This window comes from Solanum tuberosum, unplaced genomic scaffold, assembly GCF_000226075.1.
Source record: "Solanum tuberosum cultivar DM 1-3 516 R44 unplaced genomic scaffold, SolTub_3.0 scf00105, whole genome shotgun sequence".
NCBI lineage: Eukaryota > Viridiplantae > Streptophyta > Magnoliopsida > Solanales > Solanaceae > Solanum > Solanum tuberosum.
Genome location: NW_006239031.1, coordinates 85,558 through 105,100, shown reverse-complemented (window position 1 = coordinate 105,100; position 19,543 = coordinate 85,558). Strand labels below are relative to the sequence as shown.

At 33.1% G+C, this 19,543-nt stretch overlaps 2 protein-coding genes across 2 annotated transcripts; both read right to left on the bottom strand.

The window, feature by feature from the left end:
• Positions 1–256: 256 nt before the first annotated feature.
• On the bottom strand, positions 257–7,988 carry LOC102601157 (methionine S-methyltransferase). Its single transcript, XM_006349208.2, has 12 exons — positions 7,641–7,988; positions 6,836–7,029; positions 6,528–6,734; positions 6,271–6,366; positions 5,981–6,169; positions 5,720–5,908; positions 5,377–5,613; positions 4,645–4,779; positions 3,476–3,796; positions 3,160–3,339; positions 1,228–2,187; positions 257–795 (listed from the first exon to the last, which is right to left on the bottom strand). Exons 1-12 carry the CDS (start codon positions 7,882–7,884, stop codon positions 496–498), a joined length of 3,252 nt encoding a protein of 1,083 aa, XP_006349270.1. The 5' UTR covers positions 7,885–7,988; the 3' UTR covers positions 257–495.
• A 6,112-nt stretch (positions 7,989–14,100) lies between these two features.
• Positions 14,101–18,802, bottom strand: LOC102600816 (TMV resistance protein N-like). Its single transcript, XM_015309521.1, has 5 exons — positions 18,175–18,802; positions 16,185–17,280; positions 15,769–16,092; positions 14,756–15,667; positions 14,101–14,672 (listed from the first exon to the last, which is right to left on the bottom strand). Exons 1-5 carry the CDS (start codon positions 18,645–18,647, stop codon positions 14,160–14,162), a joined length of 3,318 nt encoding a protein of 1,105 aa, XP_015165007.1. The 5' UTR covers positions 18,648–18,802; the 3' UTR covers positions 14,101–14,159.
• Between the last annotated feature and the right edge of the window lie 741 nt (positions 18,803–19,543).

The following is a 19,543-nucleotide window of genomic DNA, read 5'->3' as shown; positions in this document are numbered from 1 at the left end:
TTTCCAAGTAGAACATGTTGTGTTAGATTTAACATTATTGTGTTTGATCAGTTCCAATAGCGAGTCTCCACCAAATTGAAATTGTTAATTGTATCACTTATATATCAACATTATTGAAATTGTTAACTGTATCACTTATTAATCAAGTTCAATCCCACCAAAACCACAACTTATGATACCTCACACAACACAAATAATAAGGTTGGTAAGGGGGGGAGAAAGAAGAACAACAGTTTTTTTTAGTGGTGAACGAATGTAATATAACTTATAGTCATCAGTCAATCACAAATTTCACGTAAGGAATCAAATCGAGTATCAAAGATTTTTGTATATAAATGCATTAAACAAAAAATGTGTTGTTGCAAAAACAGGTATGAAGGTGTTCTTGCTCACAGGGATGGGGGCTTATTTCACAACAATCAAGTTGTGAAAAAAACAAAAAATAAAAATTTAAAAGGGAAAGACATGGTAGACCAGTCTTCACTTGATTGTATTTCATTTATCGACCATATCTCTAAATTTGACAATGCAAGCTAATGCACGCTCGAAATGGCCATCTTCTAAGGCAATGGTGAAGCGACAGTAACCAGGAATTCCGGTCCATGTAGAGCTGTTGATGCACAAGCCCGTGGTCTTAAGCATGGCTTCTCTAATATTTGTGTCATCAAGTTTGCCTTCCCATGAAAACGAATCTTCACCAATTTTCACTGTCTTCCCAAGGTAGGTAGATGGCTTTGCCACCACTGAAACGCCAGAATAAGCTTCAAGCACGTCCCAGCCACAACTTTCAAGGGTCTGTTACACAAAAATCAACAATATGTATTAGAGAATTATAGTCAAGAATTACCAACTTGAAAGCTATTTATAACAAATTATACATTTGGAGGCTAACTACGACTTTAAATTTTCTTCAAATGATATGAAAACAGATGTCACGTAAATATTTTAGAATTCAGTCGCATGGCTTTATAACTAAGATGCTTTGCTCACCTGCTATAAAAATTCATATTCTTGGACGAGTTTAAAAGTAACACCTAATCCATAATGTAGAGAAAATGGTCTAAGCAATGACTCTAGTGCACTGCCTTTTAAGTAAAGATGATGACTCGATGCAGCCATAGATGTAATCATAATGACAAATGACTAAAGTTCAAAAGCTGACCAGAAGATGAAGTGATAATAAACATCTGATAATGTGAGTTAACCGTTTTAGGAAAAAAGAGATACCTTTTTCAAGAGCTTATATCGACTAGCCAGAATATTTTCATGCTCTGAGACAGCATTGGAAAGCTCTGCTGTTCGTTCTCTTGACTCCAACAGCTTCTTTACTTGGTATTTGATAGTGCTGTGAGGTTTACTCAAACCCGGAAAACTGTGGAACGCCTCAATTAGCGCAGGCTGGTCTAGAAGCAGAAATCCAAATGTGACTCCAGCAGTAAGCATCTTCAGAAACAATCCTCCAAGCAAAGAAACACAGAATGACTGATTCTGAGATCTTAGTTGAGCTAGAGTGTCCTTCAAATTCCAGCCATCCGAGCCCTTCGAGTTGAATTCCACACCAGAAAATGAAGTATCAATTATGACCCTAGCCCCAAAATTTGAACACACAGATAATATACTCTTTATCTCCTCATTGCTGTAAAGCTGCCCAGTAGGATTGACAGTTGGTCCAGAAATAAAAATCCAAGGTCTGTTGACGGTCTTCAAAAAACTTTCAACTGTTTTCTGTGTCAATTTGAACCCTTCCTCTGGATTCGTAGGGATATATGCTATATTTGCTTTCACAAATTTTGCAGCAGACACATAACTACCGTTTGAGCCAGCTGGGAAGCATAGAGTCCCACCTTCATGGATGCAACAAAGTACCAATTTACTAAAAAGAGCTAGAGGGCAGTCAGCATATGTGAATTCTGTCTTGCTGTTCGTTGAGAAACCATAACTACTCTCCATTAGCTGTCTAATGTTGCCTGTGACATCAATTTCTGACTCTGCAATGTTCTGTCTCACAAAACTCTCAAAGATGGCTGCCTTGACAGGAGTTGGTATAGGTAAAAAACTTTGATCCACATCCATGTGAATCAGAGCATTGTCTGAATCAGTAACAGATAACTCTGCATGATTGAGTACTGAGTTGACAGAGCTAGGAAAGCCAATCATCTTGGGTGCTTTCAACTTCTCGTTTTCTCTCTGAAAGAATATGTAGAAGGTAATTTTTATTACATTGTGCTCAAACATTAAACAGCTAATTTAGGAGTTCAAAGATACCAATGCAATCGAAAAGTAAGAAAGCGCACATTTTTCTGGATTTAAATCATCTTGTGTTGTAAATTCCTTTTATTACTACTCCCTCCATTTCAATTAGTTTGTATTACTTCCCTTTTTAATCCATTTCAAAAAGAATGTTGCTTCCTTTTCTAACAACTCTTTAATTTAAAACTTTCCACATGTCAAATTTAAGACCACAAGATTAAATGACATTTTGATACATTCTACATATTCAAAAGTCTTCTTTACTTTCTTAAACTCCGTGCCAAGTCAAAATCAGACAAGCAAATCGAAATGGAGGGAGTATTTATTAGGATTCGATGCCCCTGATCCCCTCCCACCCACCCACGAGAGAGAACCAAGTCCTAGAAACCCTACCAAATGATGATTCAGCATAAACTCTACAACCTCAAACCAACCCCATTTTGGCGCTTGTTTTGATGGAATCTGGAGTTTTAGTTGGCATAATGCAGTCCATTTCCAAAGCAAGAAAATTCCATCATCACCAGAACTATCTATAGAGTATTATGGATAAAGGGGCCAAAAAAAGCCAAATTGCCAGTCATTTTCCGGTCTGCCCATATTGGAAATCATTATAGACAAGTAAACGATTATCTAGGACAGCCATACATACAAATACGACCCAGAAAAACGAGCGTAACTTCGAGATACTCTTAAGTTAAAAAAAATAGGCCTTCTCTTCTTTCTGTTTTCCTCACTTCCCTGATTTATTTACATTTTCTGATAATCCAGGTTAGATCTTATACCAGAGATGAAACCTTAAAATGCTATAATCAAAACTAAACTTATATCCAATAGATAGCAGTACACAAATATGAGCAGCAAAGGCTGAAGAACCTTTTCCATCAATCATAAAAAAGCCAAACTACTAACCTCAGCAGGTGGACGTCGATCAGCAAGCTGAAAAGATAGCAGCTCATGGAAAAGACAGCCATAATAATATTGGCTTATAAGAGCAGTATTTCCTTGTAATAATTCCATGGTTTTGGATAATGCTTTATAAATAGTTTCGTCTTCTGATATGACAAAAGCTACCTCCAGATCAGAATATACCTGAAAAACAAAATAGGTTACAAATATGTATCTAGCTAACTACACCAGCCAAGTAACATAGAAACAAATGATAAAACAGGACCTAAAAATCTTTTAGAAATACACTAGCATATAGTTATTGGAAAAATAAACCTACCTGATTCTTTACTAAGCCACAGACAATAGCTGCATGTGAGGGAAGAGGAGCTCCAGCAAGGTATTTCAGGACCCCATTAGATTTGGGCAAGCTGGATAGCTCAAACTGGTCAGATATGTCTAAAAACAGACGACATCCAATTTCCCTTGTGATGTCAAGTAGGTACTCAAAAGAAGAGCTAGTAACTGATTCAAATTGCGCCATCCCAGTAACTACAACTTGGGGCTTCAGCTTCTTTATCAGTTCAATCATCGAGTCAGATTGACGTGGAGCTTCAATAACAGTGATGACATCCTCCAAATTACTATCAGATTGACTTTTCTGCATGAAGGCATGATTTCAAGATTGTTAAAAATGACCAATAAACCCTATAACAAAGCTCATGAAAGATGAATGGACATATCCTTTCAATTACTCACTTGGTGTAGTTAAAACATTAGGAAGAACTGTGCTTTTGCATCAGGTTATGAAACAAATACAATACATGATACTCCCTCCGTCCCATTTTATGTGGCAACATTTCCTTTTTGGTCAGTCCCAAAAAGAATGTCACTTTCCTTATATGGTAAGTATTTAAAGGTGCAATTCCTCTTTTACCCTTGTTGGTCCCACTTAATCTTAAAATAATACTCCAATACATTTATGAGGAGAGAGAAAAGTGAGTGTACTTTTTAAAGGGCAATTTGGTAAACATTTCAAAGTCTTCATTTATTTCTTAAACTCCGTGCCCGGTCAAATGTTGCCACATAAAATGGGACGGAGGGAGTATATACTAAAGTCTACAGTTAATATATATGTTTAGTGTATGCATAACTATAGATTTGTTCGTATATTCAGTTAAATATATTTGATCAAATATATGTTAGTACATAATATATACACGATTTGATTTCATATTTTGTTTATGTGCCCACTTGCATAATCTAAACTTAGTATTAGGCGTCCAATTTATGTTTATATATATTTAATATGTGGTGAACGTTGAAATCTACTGCAAATAAATATGTATTCAGTTGAATACATGTGATTAAGTATACGTTTAATCAAGTATACATTTGCATTATAATGTATACATTATTTATATTTTGTTTGTATACATTACTAGTAGACAAAGTATATTTTGCCGCTACTGGGAGAAATAGTAATGATTCAACGGAGAGAGCAAATACCTCCATTTTCAATGAGGTCAGCCATTGCCTAGGCAGGTGATGTGACAGTTGCTCATCCACAATTGCTAGATGTGGCAAGAATAACCGCAACAGATTCTCTATCGCCACAGCCCTTGAAGGGAAGACAACGACATTCTGACATATAATCGAGACACTCGTGTTAGAATACATATAAATGTAAATATACTTTTGCAGAAACCAAACCTGAAAAGAATCTTCCACTAAAGTCCCCTAGTTCAGTCCTAGAAAGCTAAAATCTTAAATGATTTCTTTAAGGATGTCTATTGCATGACTTATCAGATAATCCTAGTTATATATCTTGCAGCAGTTGACAGAGCAAATTATTAGTTGCATTACATTTACCATAGAACTTAGAGTTCCAGCTGATGCCTTACCGTGAAAACTACAGCGTTCAGTGCATCCTAACTTGCATTTCATACTGACCTTTGCAACTTTGTAAGACTAACTTGTGTTTATGAAACAATTGAGCAGGAAAGCTAAAAAGAGTTACTTTTCTAGATTACTTCAGAGAAGAATATGACAATTATGGATGTACACTATAAGTCTATGACCCTTTAAGTAGAAACTATATGCTAATATTCACAAAACAAGCTCCATATCCACACATGGCATTTTCTACAGGGCCATCTCTGGCAGCAACCCTTCTTAATCTCTAATAATTCAGCAAAAGAATCTTGCAAAAAGAAAAATAACAAAGTTAAATAATCTTACATCAGCCATAAGAGGAAAATGGTGATACGTTTTCATAAAGCCAGCAATCTGATTGCGGAACCATCTGCTTCCAGCAGGTGACTCGTATGGGAAAACAGAGTTCTCCTTGAGCATGCTAGCAAGATAAGCTAGGAAAGGGATCTTCTCATCTGCTACAGCATCATCTTCAAATGATAAATCCAGAGAATTACTGATATCGTGGAATCCGTTTTTTACGAACTCAAATATCTTTTTAACCTGTCAGTTCAGATGAATCAGTTTTACACGCATTTGCAGTGTTCTGAACTATATTATCCTAACTTTCATTACCAGATTTGAACGTACGTAAGCCCTTTAGAATTACCTGACTTGGCTGACGAAGTTGACAGCTGTACACGGATAAAGCATGAGAGATTCGGCCACCAGCCTTGCCATAGGCCCATGCTGTTCGAGCACAGATAGGCTGATCTCCAACAAGTCCCATGAAAAATTCAAACCGATGCATGCTGCTTTTCTCGATTTCAACTAGAGCTGATATATCTGTGTCAGCTGCCTGCATTAACCTAATGTTAAGAGGCACAGTTTGTAGTAACTGTTATCTCAACTAAATAGAATTTTCCCTCACCTGAAGAATTTTAGTCTGCCAAAGCTTGTTCACACGAAGACCATGGCGCTCGAATAATCGTTTGCAAACACCTTGCCCTGGACGGCCTCCCATGTTGAAAATCATAATGCCTGATGGCTTTATGACAGAAATACCTTCTTCAACTGCCCTTGCAATAAGCCCTAAGCCAAACTGATCTTCAACAAAGCCCTAGACATGATTAAAAAAAATTAATAAACATATTTTCAGTTTAGAAAGAAGCAAGGGCATTTCTATCAATAAATGGCTTGTTAATTAGTTTATCACCCAACCTGAAGCGCACAATAATTGCTTAATGAATGCAGAAATTCTTCACTAGCATTTTCAGTAATCAACTTGGACATTGCATCTGGATTTGGATTAAGAATCTGTATCCAGCAGCAAAATGCACAAAGTCAGAATATGTGACCATAAACTTTCATCAAATGACCACAACATACTCCGAATCTCTAGCTTTCTGTTAAGATTAAAGAGGGAAAATAGCAATTGTGTAGATAACCATAACATAGCATGCAAGTTGTAGCAATACCTGCGGTATGCAACCAACAATTCGTTCAAGTTCTATACGATTATCTTTGCAATAAGCTAGCAAATCAGATTCGTGAAACTCTATCCTATCTAGAAGCGTTTTCTTTTCGTCATCATATATTGGTTCGCCATTATCGTCCAGAGCATTCAAGTACAAATTTATCCACGAGATCTTTACTGCTCTTGGATTTATATCAAGCCCATATACCTGAAAAAAAGATAAAGCTGAATAATTTCCCCAACAAAAGCATAATTTCCTGTAGCTCGAAAATGCAAGATAATTCTAAAATAGGATGTTGATAAGCACACCTTTGATGGTGACCATTTCTCGGCAATGGCAATGGATATCCATCCATTTCCACATCCCAACTCTGCAACTGTCTTGTCCTGGAAGATGGAATCCGGGTGTCTATTTAGTCCCTCATAAAAAGTGAAGGACCAATCCTCTGGGATAAAGATACTGGGGATGACCATCATTGCCAGTTTCTTACGTTTCTGAAAACCTACAAATAATAAACAGACAGGCGTACTAAGAGAAGCAGTCTCTAAGAAAAACTCAATTCTCTGAATGACATTAAAACAACTAATAGTAGAAGTGAGATGTTAAAACTGTTATGGATATGACAAGTCTTTACACAAAGTCAAATAACTAACTCTATTTGCACAAAAACAAAAATGTTCAACTTGCTAATTGATCAAAAGAAATCTTTATGCTTTGGGTGAATATGATATCTATAATACGAATTTGAACTCATCCATAACTAATTGTAATTGTTTTGAAAAATTGCGGTCAGAGACAAATTCTGCAACTGTACAAATAGTAATTGCACCAAACAAATTTGAATAGAGGAAGTAATAGCTCATGAGCCTCATGTTTTGACCAAATACACATGCGATAACTCTGATGAAGAATCTACAGTTTTTTTTTAATAATAAAACAAAAAGAGGAAAAAATTATTACGAAACTAACATATGCTGAGAATACAACAAAATACTGATCTAATCAACACATCCATATATCTATATTGCAGAAGACTTATACATAAGCAAATGTGAGTATCAAAAAATGCATAAAACAAAATTGATGATTATAAAAGGAGAAAAAGAGATAGACCTTCATATTGCTCAAGGACAATATCTTGAATCTGGAAATGGTAAGTTTGAAGGCATTGATCGGAGTCTTCTTTAGTAGCAAAACGTTTCTGAAGAAGCGTGAGGAAGATCCGAGCCTCTTTCCGGGTAACCGGATCCTCCAGTCGTTCAAGGAGTGATCGGAGCATACTGTAAGCAGCATCACCGGACTGCTCACACCGTTTGAGGAAGTCATCGGTAGACGTACACAGTCCATTCACCGCCATTTCTGCAAAAAAACGGAGAAATGAGTTTCGTCTGAAACTCTGTGTCTTTTTTTGGGAAATGTGCAAAAAATGAATGGGGAGCTGAATGTGTCTCTCGAGGTCAAGTTATACGAAACTTCCCCGAATATATTGGAGTTTTTTGAGTGACTTATGGAATAAACCTTTTACTATTTTTTTCTTTTCCTTTTAGGAAAAATAAAATGAATTAAACAGGAAAATGAAAAAAAAATTAGCGAGTTTAGTAGCTGAATGTTATCACACTTTATTTTTTTCCTTTTGTGTTATTTTGTTTTACTGATGTTTTTCCTTGCAGTAATCTTTCAATTTTTTTCCTTTTCTAGCCAATTGAGGATTTATCAAAAATAATATTTCTTCTACCTTCTCCTAATTTCACTATTATTATTGTTGATAAATACAAAATTTATTTATAAATTAAAATAAGTCAAACTTATAACTTAATAACTCCTAAATTATAATTTTACAGTTTATAAATATTTTATTATTTTATCTTGAATATCTAATGTAGCCTCTTAAATTATACTATTTATTAAATTTACCCTAAATAGAAAATAAATTGGAAATTTGGGACACCATCATCAAGTACATTAATCATATACACCAGCAAGCTCAAATTCTATAATGGCGTTTCAAGAAGAGAAAAAAAAAAATTATTTAGAAAAAAAAGTAAAACACATGTTGTCTTTTTCTCCTTTTGGTATATTTTTCTTTTAAAAAAAAACAGATACACTGTATATTCAGATGATGGATCTAATTAGTTAATTTGTTGTGTCACATTGTCCTCTTGATGGAGACACCAGAAAAGTCTCTTAAGATTAAATTAATAACGAAGTACCAAAGTTGGGGTATTTAAATATGGAAAAAAAAAAAAAAAAAAATCAGTGCTGACGTTTACCATTAAATAGCTTTCACATATTCTTTATTTATATGCTCATATGTTTTTATATATTGTGATCGTTATTTTTTTTAAATTATAAATAAAGGATTCCACTAGGTGTACTTATTTCAGTAAGCAAGTCGATTCATACTTTACCTACTAACTATTTTTTAAAGGATAGTTGACTATACTTTATTTTTCTTTTTTTAATCTAGTGGTGAAAGCAGTAATTCATTGTGCCAACAACTCAGCTTCTCCGATATAAAAACTAATACTCGTTTTTAATTACTTGTCTACTTTTTTTTAATTGTTCCTAATTATTTGTCCATTTCTATAAATTAAAAAAACAATTCTTTTTTACCTATTATACCCTCAATTAATTACTTAAAAAAAAAAAAAAACTTCTTGAAAATCTTAAATTTTTAATTCATTTATTTCATAATTAATTAATAGGGTTAAAATGGTAAACTTACTATGTCAATTATTATTTCTTAATAGATGTGCCAATTTAAAAGTGGATAAGTAGTTAGGGACAAAGGAAGTAATATTTTCATTGTTGTGTGATGATGTAATTGTTTAGAAAACACATGACGAAAGCTTATCAGAATTATTAATACTTACATGAATAATGGGTAACATATGCTTTATATTGGAACATATATAAACATGCTAAAAATACATAAACTTTTTCAAAGATAATTTGATAAATACTTATTGAAGTTTGAGTAGATATGTATGTGTTGAAGCGTGAGTCGATAATTCTATGATTTTCTAGACTGGTTTCAAATTCACAAATAAACTATCTCTATATTTAGATAGAAAATATCTTATTTTCTTTTTTTTGGGTGAGAATAATCCCTATTTATAGAGATTTCATCCCAATCCAAAAAGGAGAAGAACATTCATCAATAAAAAAACAACGCTTGTTTCTCACTATTTCTTTAAAAAGTATAATTATGAATTCTAGTTAAATATGTATATAATAAGGCTGTGATTGGTCCAAAGGGCGGGTCACAGACGGATTTCTCGGTTATCAAAAAATAAAAAATTAGAACCACATAATTAATTCTAAAGCTTCCTATTATGAAAATAATTTTTAAAATTTATTTGAATAATTATTACCATAAAAATCTCCCTCAATTATTTGGGAGCGCTTCTCCAAAATTATGACAGGCTCGTAAGGACACCTCTCCGATAATGCGTAGTTTTGGGACAATACAATCACCGACATATGTTAAATTTATGCAAGAATTTATTTAAATTGTTGAAATACCGTATAATAATATTTATTGCATCATAATTGAATCTTCATCAATAACTAGAAATATGTGAATCATATTAATTTTGTTAACCCATTACTGTCCACCTGAATTTTATAAGAGCAGGGGCAGAGCTATGTGTCGAGATCCTTCATCGAAAAATTATACGGTGTATTTTGATGAAATGCTATGTAATAGCAATATATCCTCTCTATGTCCCTAATTACTTGTCCACTTTTTCTTTTATAATTGTCCCTAATTACTTGTCCATTTTGACAAATCAAGAAAGGCCAATTTTTTTTTTACTTATTATACCCTCAATTAAATGACTAATTACTTTTAAAAATGCAGAACTTTTCATCTACTTTATAATTAATAGAGATAAAATAATAAATTCACTATATTATTAATTGATTTCTTAATAGATGTGTCAATTTAAAAGTTGACAAATAATTAAGTACAAAGAAAGTATAATATTTTGGACACCCTGAGAACAAAGACTGTAGTATAGCTCAGTGGCTGGAATTGTTCAACGAAAGTTTGGTTGCGCGTGCGTGTGGTTGCAGGACTCTCATTTTTTTAAAGAACAATACTAACTTGTATCTTCAGTCACTTAACTTTTCCATAGAGCAATACTAACTTGCACCCTCACTCATTTAACTTTTTCGTGAAATTTGTTATTTATTTATTAACAATTTTCATATATTTTTATGATCTTTTTATATGATATCTTTATTTTTATATAAAGAGATCATAAAAATTGTTCTATTTTATGCAATTAGTAATTGATCAAGAGATTTAATTTTTTCGTAATTTTTTTTAAGAAAATATAAGTATCAATAGCCAATTAAATTCTTTTCCCGGTTGTCTTTTTGACTTTTTTTTTACTTGACATTAAATTTTGTAGGTAAAACTTATAGGAAAAAATTACAACTCTACCAAAATCTAAAAAGCAAAAATGTTCCACTATTTTTAATTTTTTTTAAAAAAATCCCATTTGATTATGCTCTCCCCCCTTTGAGTCTCGCTGTTATTATCCCCTTTTTTTTTGGCGTTCGTTCGCTTCATATTAAATTAAATATGAACTCAGTAGAGCTAAGCATTATGTTTGAGTTTAAAAATTTTGGTGCACTCATTTGTAAGAAAAGAATAATTACTTACTCAATGTTTGGACACCCTTCATAAAATTCCTAGCTATGCCACTGTATAAGAGAATGTTTGGAAAGCCATTCTATTAATTGAATTTGGTGAAATTGGATGTGGGTACATGGTCAGACATATTTGGTTAGTAATCTAATTTTTAAATTGAAGGAAAATTCATTGTTAAGTAAGGTTATAAATTAACATTTGTCTTTTCTTTTAAATCACATTTATGTACGTTATGTTGAAATTTGACATAAGAGTATTACATTAAATTTCTTTTCGAATTTAGAACTTATATGTATATTTTCAGTTTCATTTGTTTTAGTAGTAGCATTGACTTGATATTTTACATTGCATGTTTTGTTTTTTTTTAATTAGACTTGATAGATTATCTTTTTGTCAAATATTTTCATAATTTATGACATTACATTTATAATACTGATCTTTTATAAACATGCATTTTATGATGTTCATAAAAATCTTCTACTTTTAATTTTTATTATTAATTTGAAGGCGGTTCGATTGGAACTTCTCCGTGAAATCAAGAGGGTAGATATTATAGCACCAAATCTTGAAAATCTTCATACCGCGAGCTACTATGGACTATGGTCATGAATATAATTGGTAACACTGTATCTTAGGTTCATGATAACAAAGGGACTTGCAAATTCCTATCATCTTGATAATTAATTTGTGTCTACTTCGATAAATCAACACGTTTTATTTTATACATATTTTCATGTTTATATTTTTATGCGTGTGAGCTTGATCAATCCCTTTATTTTACCCTTTGCTAGTTTATGGGTGGCTCAACGGTAGGTCAAAAAAAATTAGTAGTGAATTTTATGAGTTTAATTTCATTTTAAATAATATTGAACATTATAAGAAAGAATAAAAAGAACTATCTACTTCTTATAAATATATTTTAGAATTTTGAATTAAACAACTCAAGTCTTCATATTAATAAATAAAGTTTTTATTTCAACATCCAACTTGATGTATTGCAAGCAAATGTTTAAGTAATATGCAACCCTAAATTAATTATTTTTGTGTGTACGTGTATATATTTAAGAAGTCTTATTATAATTTAGCTTTAAGTTACTGATTTATTGAGACGTTTTGACTAGCTTCCCATAACAACATTTGTAGGACGAAATATCACAAACAACACAATTATTTTTATTTCATAACAAACCAAATAGAGAGGAAATTAAACCGGTTGATAAGATCAATACTTATTTAATAATTTTGTAATACTAACCGTGCACAAAACAAAACTATTTGTAAAACATATATTTTTTGAAATAATATTTTAGTTGTTATTCCAACAGAATTGTGGTCAAAGATAATCCGCATCTTATCAATTTGGAATGCTTTTGCAAGATGCAAATTATCGAAATGACAAAGTGTTCAATCCTGTTAAGTTCAAAAAATCCAAAGTGTTTAATCCTAACAAGTTGTTGATGTTCATTACAACAGATTCATCATTATTATGATTACTTTCAATTATGTTTAAGCCTAATTTGAAGCGATCATTATCCACAAGTTTTGGATTGCAAATTTTTTTGTTCACAAAAACTGCAAAAAAAAAATCTTATTAGATAAAAAAAATCAATCAGGAATCTCAGTCCACAAAAGCTATGAATAAACAATTAGTATTAAGCATTGTATATTCACAATTTTTTGCCGAAATCTTTGCCGATTTAAACTGTCCTAAGCAAATGATTTTGAAAGTAAAATGAGTCTCAAGTGTACATCCTAGCCACGACTTTCAAGGTTCTGTTACATATAAATCAAAAATATAAATTATATATTTGGAGGCTAATTATGACTTAAATTTTCTTCAAATGATATGAAAACAGATGTCATGTAAATTTTTTCGAATTCAATTGCATGATTTGACCACAACACTACTATAAGTCGATACTAGTAGTTGGTAGGACACAATTGTAATTGACTCATGTAATGAATTAACCTAACTTAAATTATTATTTTTCTTTCAAATGCACTTTTCTAAAAAAAAGTATTTTTTTAAAGATACGCTTTTAGAAATAAACAATTTTTAGTGATAACGTAACATACAATTTTAATTATCTTTGATGGATTATGGTCATGAAAATTGAAAAACATATGAGAAAGTTAAAACTTAAAATTTTGATATTGGGACATGCTTCTCTTGATTTAATTTTTATCTTATCATGAAAATAACCATAAAATTTCGACAATAAAAAGTACTATTATAAGGATTGAAATAAATATAAACATTGAATTATTTGCAACTTTTCTTGCCACATAAACAGGATTCACAAATTAAAAAAAATTAAAGAAAAATCATTAGAATTCTTTTGCTTCTTTCTCGCTACATATTTATTCAACATTTATTCTCATTAAGAAAAATAATATTTATTTCATTCAAATGTTAGTTTCACGAAAATCTGTTGCGATTTCAATGAAAGACATTCAATCAGGGATGGGATGACAAGCGGTAGGATTGCAGCGCAAATTTGCAAAGATTTCAAACCACCCTCCGTTCTACCATATTTTGTCATTTCATTTTTCAACTCCCCGACGCAAAGCCACCCAAATTAAGTTTTTTATATTTTGTCAGTTTCAACTCCCCGACACAAACCCAACCAAATTAATTTTAAAATTGAATTTAATAATAAAAATATGAAAATAATAATTTTCCTGCTAAATAGGATTAACATTTTATCTTTGTATTTTAGTTTTTTTTTTATTATATAGAAAAACACAAATTTTAATCACATAAACTGAAATAAGTATAGAATTTATCTTTTAAAACGTGAATATGCTGCTCTAATACTTTACGTATTCCTACTCATTTTACTTGATAATTTAACAAGTCTCAGTGACAAGATGTTAAACTTATGCAAAAATTTATTTAAATTGGTTAAAATATTGTTTAATGTAATATTTATTGTATCATGTCAAAAATATCTTACAATATAGAGTATCTATCACCTCCCTATTTTAAAAACACTACCACGTTGTGATACATCTCCAGGAACGTTATCATTCGAAAACAAGGGAACTGGGCTTGCAACTTTGCAGTTTGACAGCTCCTCACACAAAATGTCGATGCCAAGTTCTTTTACCCTCAACCCATTCAAACGGACTAAAATAGAAATTTCATCTCCATCTTGTAGCATATCTCCAAATTTCCAGTGACTTAACCATGTTATTTCTTCATTACCTTCTGGCACGCCGAAAACTCTTGGATAGTGCATCCACTTCAAATCTTTAGTCCTATTCTGTACAATATTCTCCTGTTTTCGCCAGTAGGCTCTTGAAAACTCATTCTCTGCACTTTCAGAACTTGTATACACAACTGCTATGGATAGGCCTTGGATATTTTTGAGAGGTTGAGATATGTTAAATTTTACTGCATTCACATTCTCTAACTTCGTGAACCAGCTAGGTATCTTATTTCCAGGAAGAAATGTACTGAAGATGCCTTGCTCGTACAAGCCCTGTTCCAGTCATAGAAATAAATGGTCAAGGATCAACAGTAAACCTAGATTTTGTAGTCATAGGGACAGCGTGAGAGAAAAACCTGTGGCGGAAGCATTTTTATCTTGTAACTTGAAAAGAGGTCCATTTTCACCATAGTATTTTCCACAGTTTCAGGATTCAGACCAAAACGTTTAAGCATCTGCGGGTCAGCATTTTCTAGAGCTTCTAACTTAAAATCTCCCTGCATCATGACTAGACTGTCACAATTGTAATCGTGAACCAGGCTTGGATATTCCAATAGCAATGATTGGTATGTCACTATCTCCAACGATGAGCAACTATGTATTGACAATTCTGAAATGCTATTTGGCATCTCAGTAAGTGATTTGAGCATCTTACAAGACTTGACACTGAGGCTCTGGAGCTGAGGGAGACTCTTGATCCACTCTGGGAGGCAACTAATTGAGTTTTCACTTAGATCCAGTTCTTCGAGCAGCGGAAGATTGCTAAACTTCTTGGGAAAAGATCCATCAGACAGCCTGCAACCCACAAGGCTCAAGCTCATCAAAGAGCTTGGTAAAAAGGCCCATGATATTTCAGGAGAGATTCTTGGCTTTGATATCCAAGATGAAAATAGTGCCTGTAATGATTTCTGCTCATTGGTGTTACAGACTATTTGGTTTAGACCAATTCCATCAGCTCTTAGCACTTTCAAAGAATCTATCATGTTAAGCTCCATTGGCAGCGACTCCAGACTTGAGCAGAAGGATATATCAAGTGTTTTAAGACTTTCAAGTTTACCAATATTTCTTGGCAGCTTTCTGATGCTCTTGCAGTATTTTAGATTCAGTAGGGCGATTTCTTGGAGATAACCAATAGATTCATCAATATCAACCAGTTTAACACAGCCTTTAAGAATTAATTTCTCCAGCCGGGGCATTCCAGCGAAGCTAGGGGTTCTGGTAAGTTCCCAAGAATGACTAAGGTTGAGAATCTTGAGAAATCTCAAAACCTGATTGGAAAAAAGCATTCAATTTTATTTCTTCTGAAATTACAATCTTGATTATGCAAGAAACTACTGCGAAAAAAAGGAAAAGAAAAGATTATTTATACCTCGGTTCCACTCCATGTTTGTTGTAAACTGCTGTATCGCATGTCAATAGATACTAGTCCTTCCAAGGAAAGGTCACTAGTAATGGATTTTAAAGGGCATTTACGCCAAGACAGCCATTTTAATCTCTTGGGAAATTCTTTGAAGCATCCAATAAGGTTCACATCATTTAGTTTGAGCACCCTTAGGTTTCGCATAACCGTAAATGCATCAGTCCCTAGGCTGTAATTTGAGTTGCTTGATGAAGTGTCTATTGAATGGTTGGCTGATTTATCTTCCATCAATATGGGCATGTCAAGGCTGATCCCTTCAATCTTTTCAGTGCCCTAACAGGAAATTCGGAGAAAAGATAAATTGTGAGGGTATGGCACAACAAAGATGGAAAAGAAGAACATAACACACATAACTAGTGCCTTACAGTCTTATAATTCAATACTCTGAAAGAATTCTTGTTATTCCAAAGTCTACTACGTTTTCCAGGATCCAGTGATTCCATACGAACAATATTTCTCCCCAGGTCTCTAAGCAACCGATGCATCTCCAACTTATTTAAGTCACTGATTGTCAAAAGACTTCTATCAATGAGGTTTTGCATCCCAATTATTGTGTGGAAACCACATCCATCCAGTATTCTAACAGAGTCATCTCTGTCCATCCCAAGAAAGAAATGAGCTATATGAAGGAATATATCTTTGTCATGGTCATCTTCAAGAGTGTCAAAACTCAGTTTAAGTTTTTCAATGACATGACCATCAGGGATTGTTTCCAGCTTTTCTAGTGCACTTCCCCATATTTCTGGTCTTCTACCCGATAGAGCTGAGCCTAAAACACGAAGAGCTAAAGGAAGTCCAACACATTGAAGAACCACTCTTTCTGAGAGCTCAAGATAACCTTCCCAAGGATGATCTTCCCCAAAGGCATGCCAGCTAAAAAGCTTTAGGGAATCCATTTTATTCAAAACTTCTAGTTTAAGCACCTTGTGAGGTACAGAAGGCCTTAGCAATGACTCATGCCTCGTTGTTATAATGATTTTACTAGCAGGATTAAGCCAATCTGTCATTCCTAAAATTGTATCTATCTGGTCAGCATCATCAACATCATCAAGAACAAGAAGAACTTTTTTATAGCCTACGGCATCTTCAATCATCATAATTCCTTCATCAACATTCGATATCCTCTCCTTTCTCCCAACAATATCATACAGAACTTGCTTCTGCAAACGAACTAAGCCATTACATTGTTTCGCAATTTCATTGAAGTTCGCAAGGAAACTGCTTCCTTCGAATGATCTTGCACTTGAGTTATAGGCAAATTTGGCAATGGTTGTCTTCCCAATTCCACCAATCCCACAAATCACATATAGCCCAACATTAGTTGATCTATCTTGTAACCAGGAGATAATATCTTCAGCCCGATAATTGATATCAATGAGGTAAGGAGCACTGTGTAAGTCTCTGGGACGTAGCTTGTTTGCAACCACTTCAACAATATTCTCAATGAACTTTGCCTCATGTCTACAAGTTCAGATTAAATTTGAATGCCATCAAACCTGAAGTGAAGAGCTAAAAAAATATGGTGATAATAAACAGATATATGTTTTAGAGAAGTATTCCACAAAATTGAAAAAGACAAATACTCAAATACATACAGATGAAAATATTCATCTTCAGGATGACAAAGACCTAAAGGCTTCATAATCAAAAACTATGAAGGGGCATTAGAAGGACACAGCTCCGACTGTCCAGTTATTTATTTATCCCACAACTCCGTCTTTCAACAACATAGTGATGCCACCAGTCACGAGTTCTACGAAAACATTTTAGCTATTGGTCACTTTCTCCTTTTTTGACAAGTCTTCTGATCATTATGATGAAACTTGAGGGGGAAAAGGAACTTTTATTGAACTGGTGCTAAACAACATTAAGGAGATCTTGATAAAGCAGACTTTAAGCTGCATGAAATAAGGAAGGAGATTGACATGAACGGGTAATATCTATCCTAGACAATTGATGGTGAGTGAGGCATGTGATAGAGCCTTCATATACAGATTTGAAACATCTTACTACTAGAATCGAAAAGTCTTTAGTCAGAGATAGAGAAAATTGGGGAAAACTAAATGAATACTAACTCTTACAGGTCTTCAATCTATATAATAATCTAAGCACCGGAAGGGTGTGTCTTACTAGTCAATGAAGTAGGTTGACAACCTTATGAAGTCCCATGTTCAATTCCAATGGAGGCAAAAGTAATAGGTCATCCAAGAGTTATCCGGTACATGTGATGGTGGAAGGTAGCAAATACCTCGGAATTTGTGAGTTGATCTCAAGTTGGTCAAGACACCAGGGTTAATACAATTTATTAGTCATTTGTCCTCAAGAGAGGGAAAAAGAAAAAGGGGAAAAAGTTACCCATCAGCTTGATTTTGCAAGGGCATTCCTCCCAAATCTGCCACTTCTTTGAGAGCATTTCTCCAATCTCTTAACTTGTGACTCTCACCATTGACAATCTGGAAATTTTCTTTCCCAAAACTTCCCTTTTGCTTCCTTACATCTGAAGGATCCACGTTAAAGAAGACAGGTAAGACTATATGCCCAGAGTTCCTCCTTTGCTCCAAAATCACGACAAGCTCGTAAAGACACCTTTCCGATGATGCGTAGTTTTGGGACAAAACAATAACTGACATCTTCGATTGCTCGATTCCCTTTTTCAATTTTAACTTCAACTCATCTATTTTGTCTTCTTCTTCATCATCATCTTCACACTTGAACACATGAAACCCAGCTCGAAACAAATTTCTATGGAGATGATCAGTAAAAGTTTTGCCAGTATCATGGGCATTGAAACTCAAGAAAACATGGTAAGAAAATTTAGCTTGCTCCATAGCAGATTCAACTAAGCTTCATGAGATTTGAGGGGATCACCAAATAATTGATTATTATTTACTATCTTTGATGGAATATGCTCGTGAAAAGCATATGAGCAGTTTAAACTGAAATTTTTAGCAGGACATCCTTCTCCCGATTGAAGGCAAGTAGCATATTGCTTATTGTTACATCACCATCCGGATTCATTGTTTATTTTTACTCATCATTTACATAAATTATACACGCGATTATTTTCTTTATTTCAAAATAATTGAATTTTAATGGATATTTTACATTTTTTTAATATTAAGATATAAATTTTTATTTTTATTATTATTAATTATTGTCAAATTATTCTTTAGAATAACTAAACATTAATCATAATAACTAGTAATTTCAATATTAGCTAAATTTTTAATTCATTTCTAATACAAAATTCAATACGTGACTCTTAAAATGACTAGTTTGTTTTTTGTTGTTAAAACCATTTTTTTAACATAATGCTTGGAGTTCCCTTTCCTAGTTAAATTTCGGCGATTATTTTTGTTAGTATGAAAGGAGACCCAAATATCAGACAAAGTTATATTTCCGAAAATTGTGGATCAAACTCTAGCAAATAGGCAGAAGCACAAGGTTACTATACAATCAAGATATAGGGTGTGTTTGGTATGAAGGCAAATGTTTTCCTAGAAAATGTTTTTCTGGAAAACAAGTTGATTTTTGACTTATTTTCTCATGTTTGGTTGGTGAGTAGAAAAGATTTTTTGGAAAAGATTTTTAGTGTTTTATTTATGAATGATATTTTTTTTTGAGAAATATCTTTTATTTTTACTAGGGTAGAAAATAATTTTTGAAATTGAAAATATTTTTTAAAAACAAACTTAAATTTTTTTATTTTTTTTTGGGGGTGGGC

What these genes read in the sequence shown, in the direction of transcription:
- LOC102601157 (XM_006349208.2), bottom strand. Translation starts at nt 7,884, where the DNA reads ATGGCGGTGAATGGACTGTGTACGTCTACCGATGACTTCCTCAAACGG. An exon ending in GCAATTATTGTGCGCTTCAG is followed by an intron (nt 6,170 to 6,270) that starts GTTGGGTGATAA and finishes AATCATGTCTAG; the next exon opens with GGCTTTGTTGAAGATCAGTT. An exon ending in TGACCTCATTGAAAATGGAG is followed by an intron (nt 3,797 to 4,644) that starts GTATTTGCTCTC and finishes GCCTTCATGCAG; the next exon opens with AAAAGTCAATCTGATAGTAA.
- LOC102600816 (XM_015309521.1), bottom strand. Translation starts at nt 18,647, where the DNA reads ATGGAGCAAGCTAAATTTTCTTACCATGTTTTCTTGAGTTTCAATGCC. An exon ending in AAACATGGAGTGGAACCGAG is followed by an intron (nt 15,668 to 15,768) that starts GTATAAATAATC and finishes TTTTCCAATCAG; the next exon opens with GTTTTGAGATTTCTCAAGAT. An exon ending in TAAAAATGCTTCCGCCACAG is followed by an intron (nt 14,673 to 14,755) that starts GTTTTTCTCTCA and finishes TGACTGGAACAG; the next exon opens with GGCTTGTACGAGCAAGGCAT.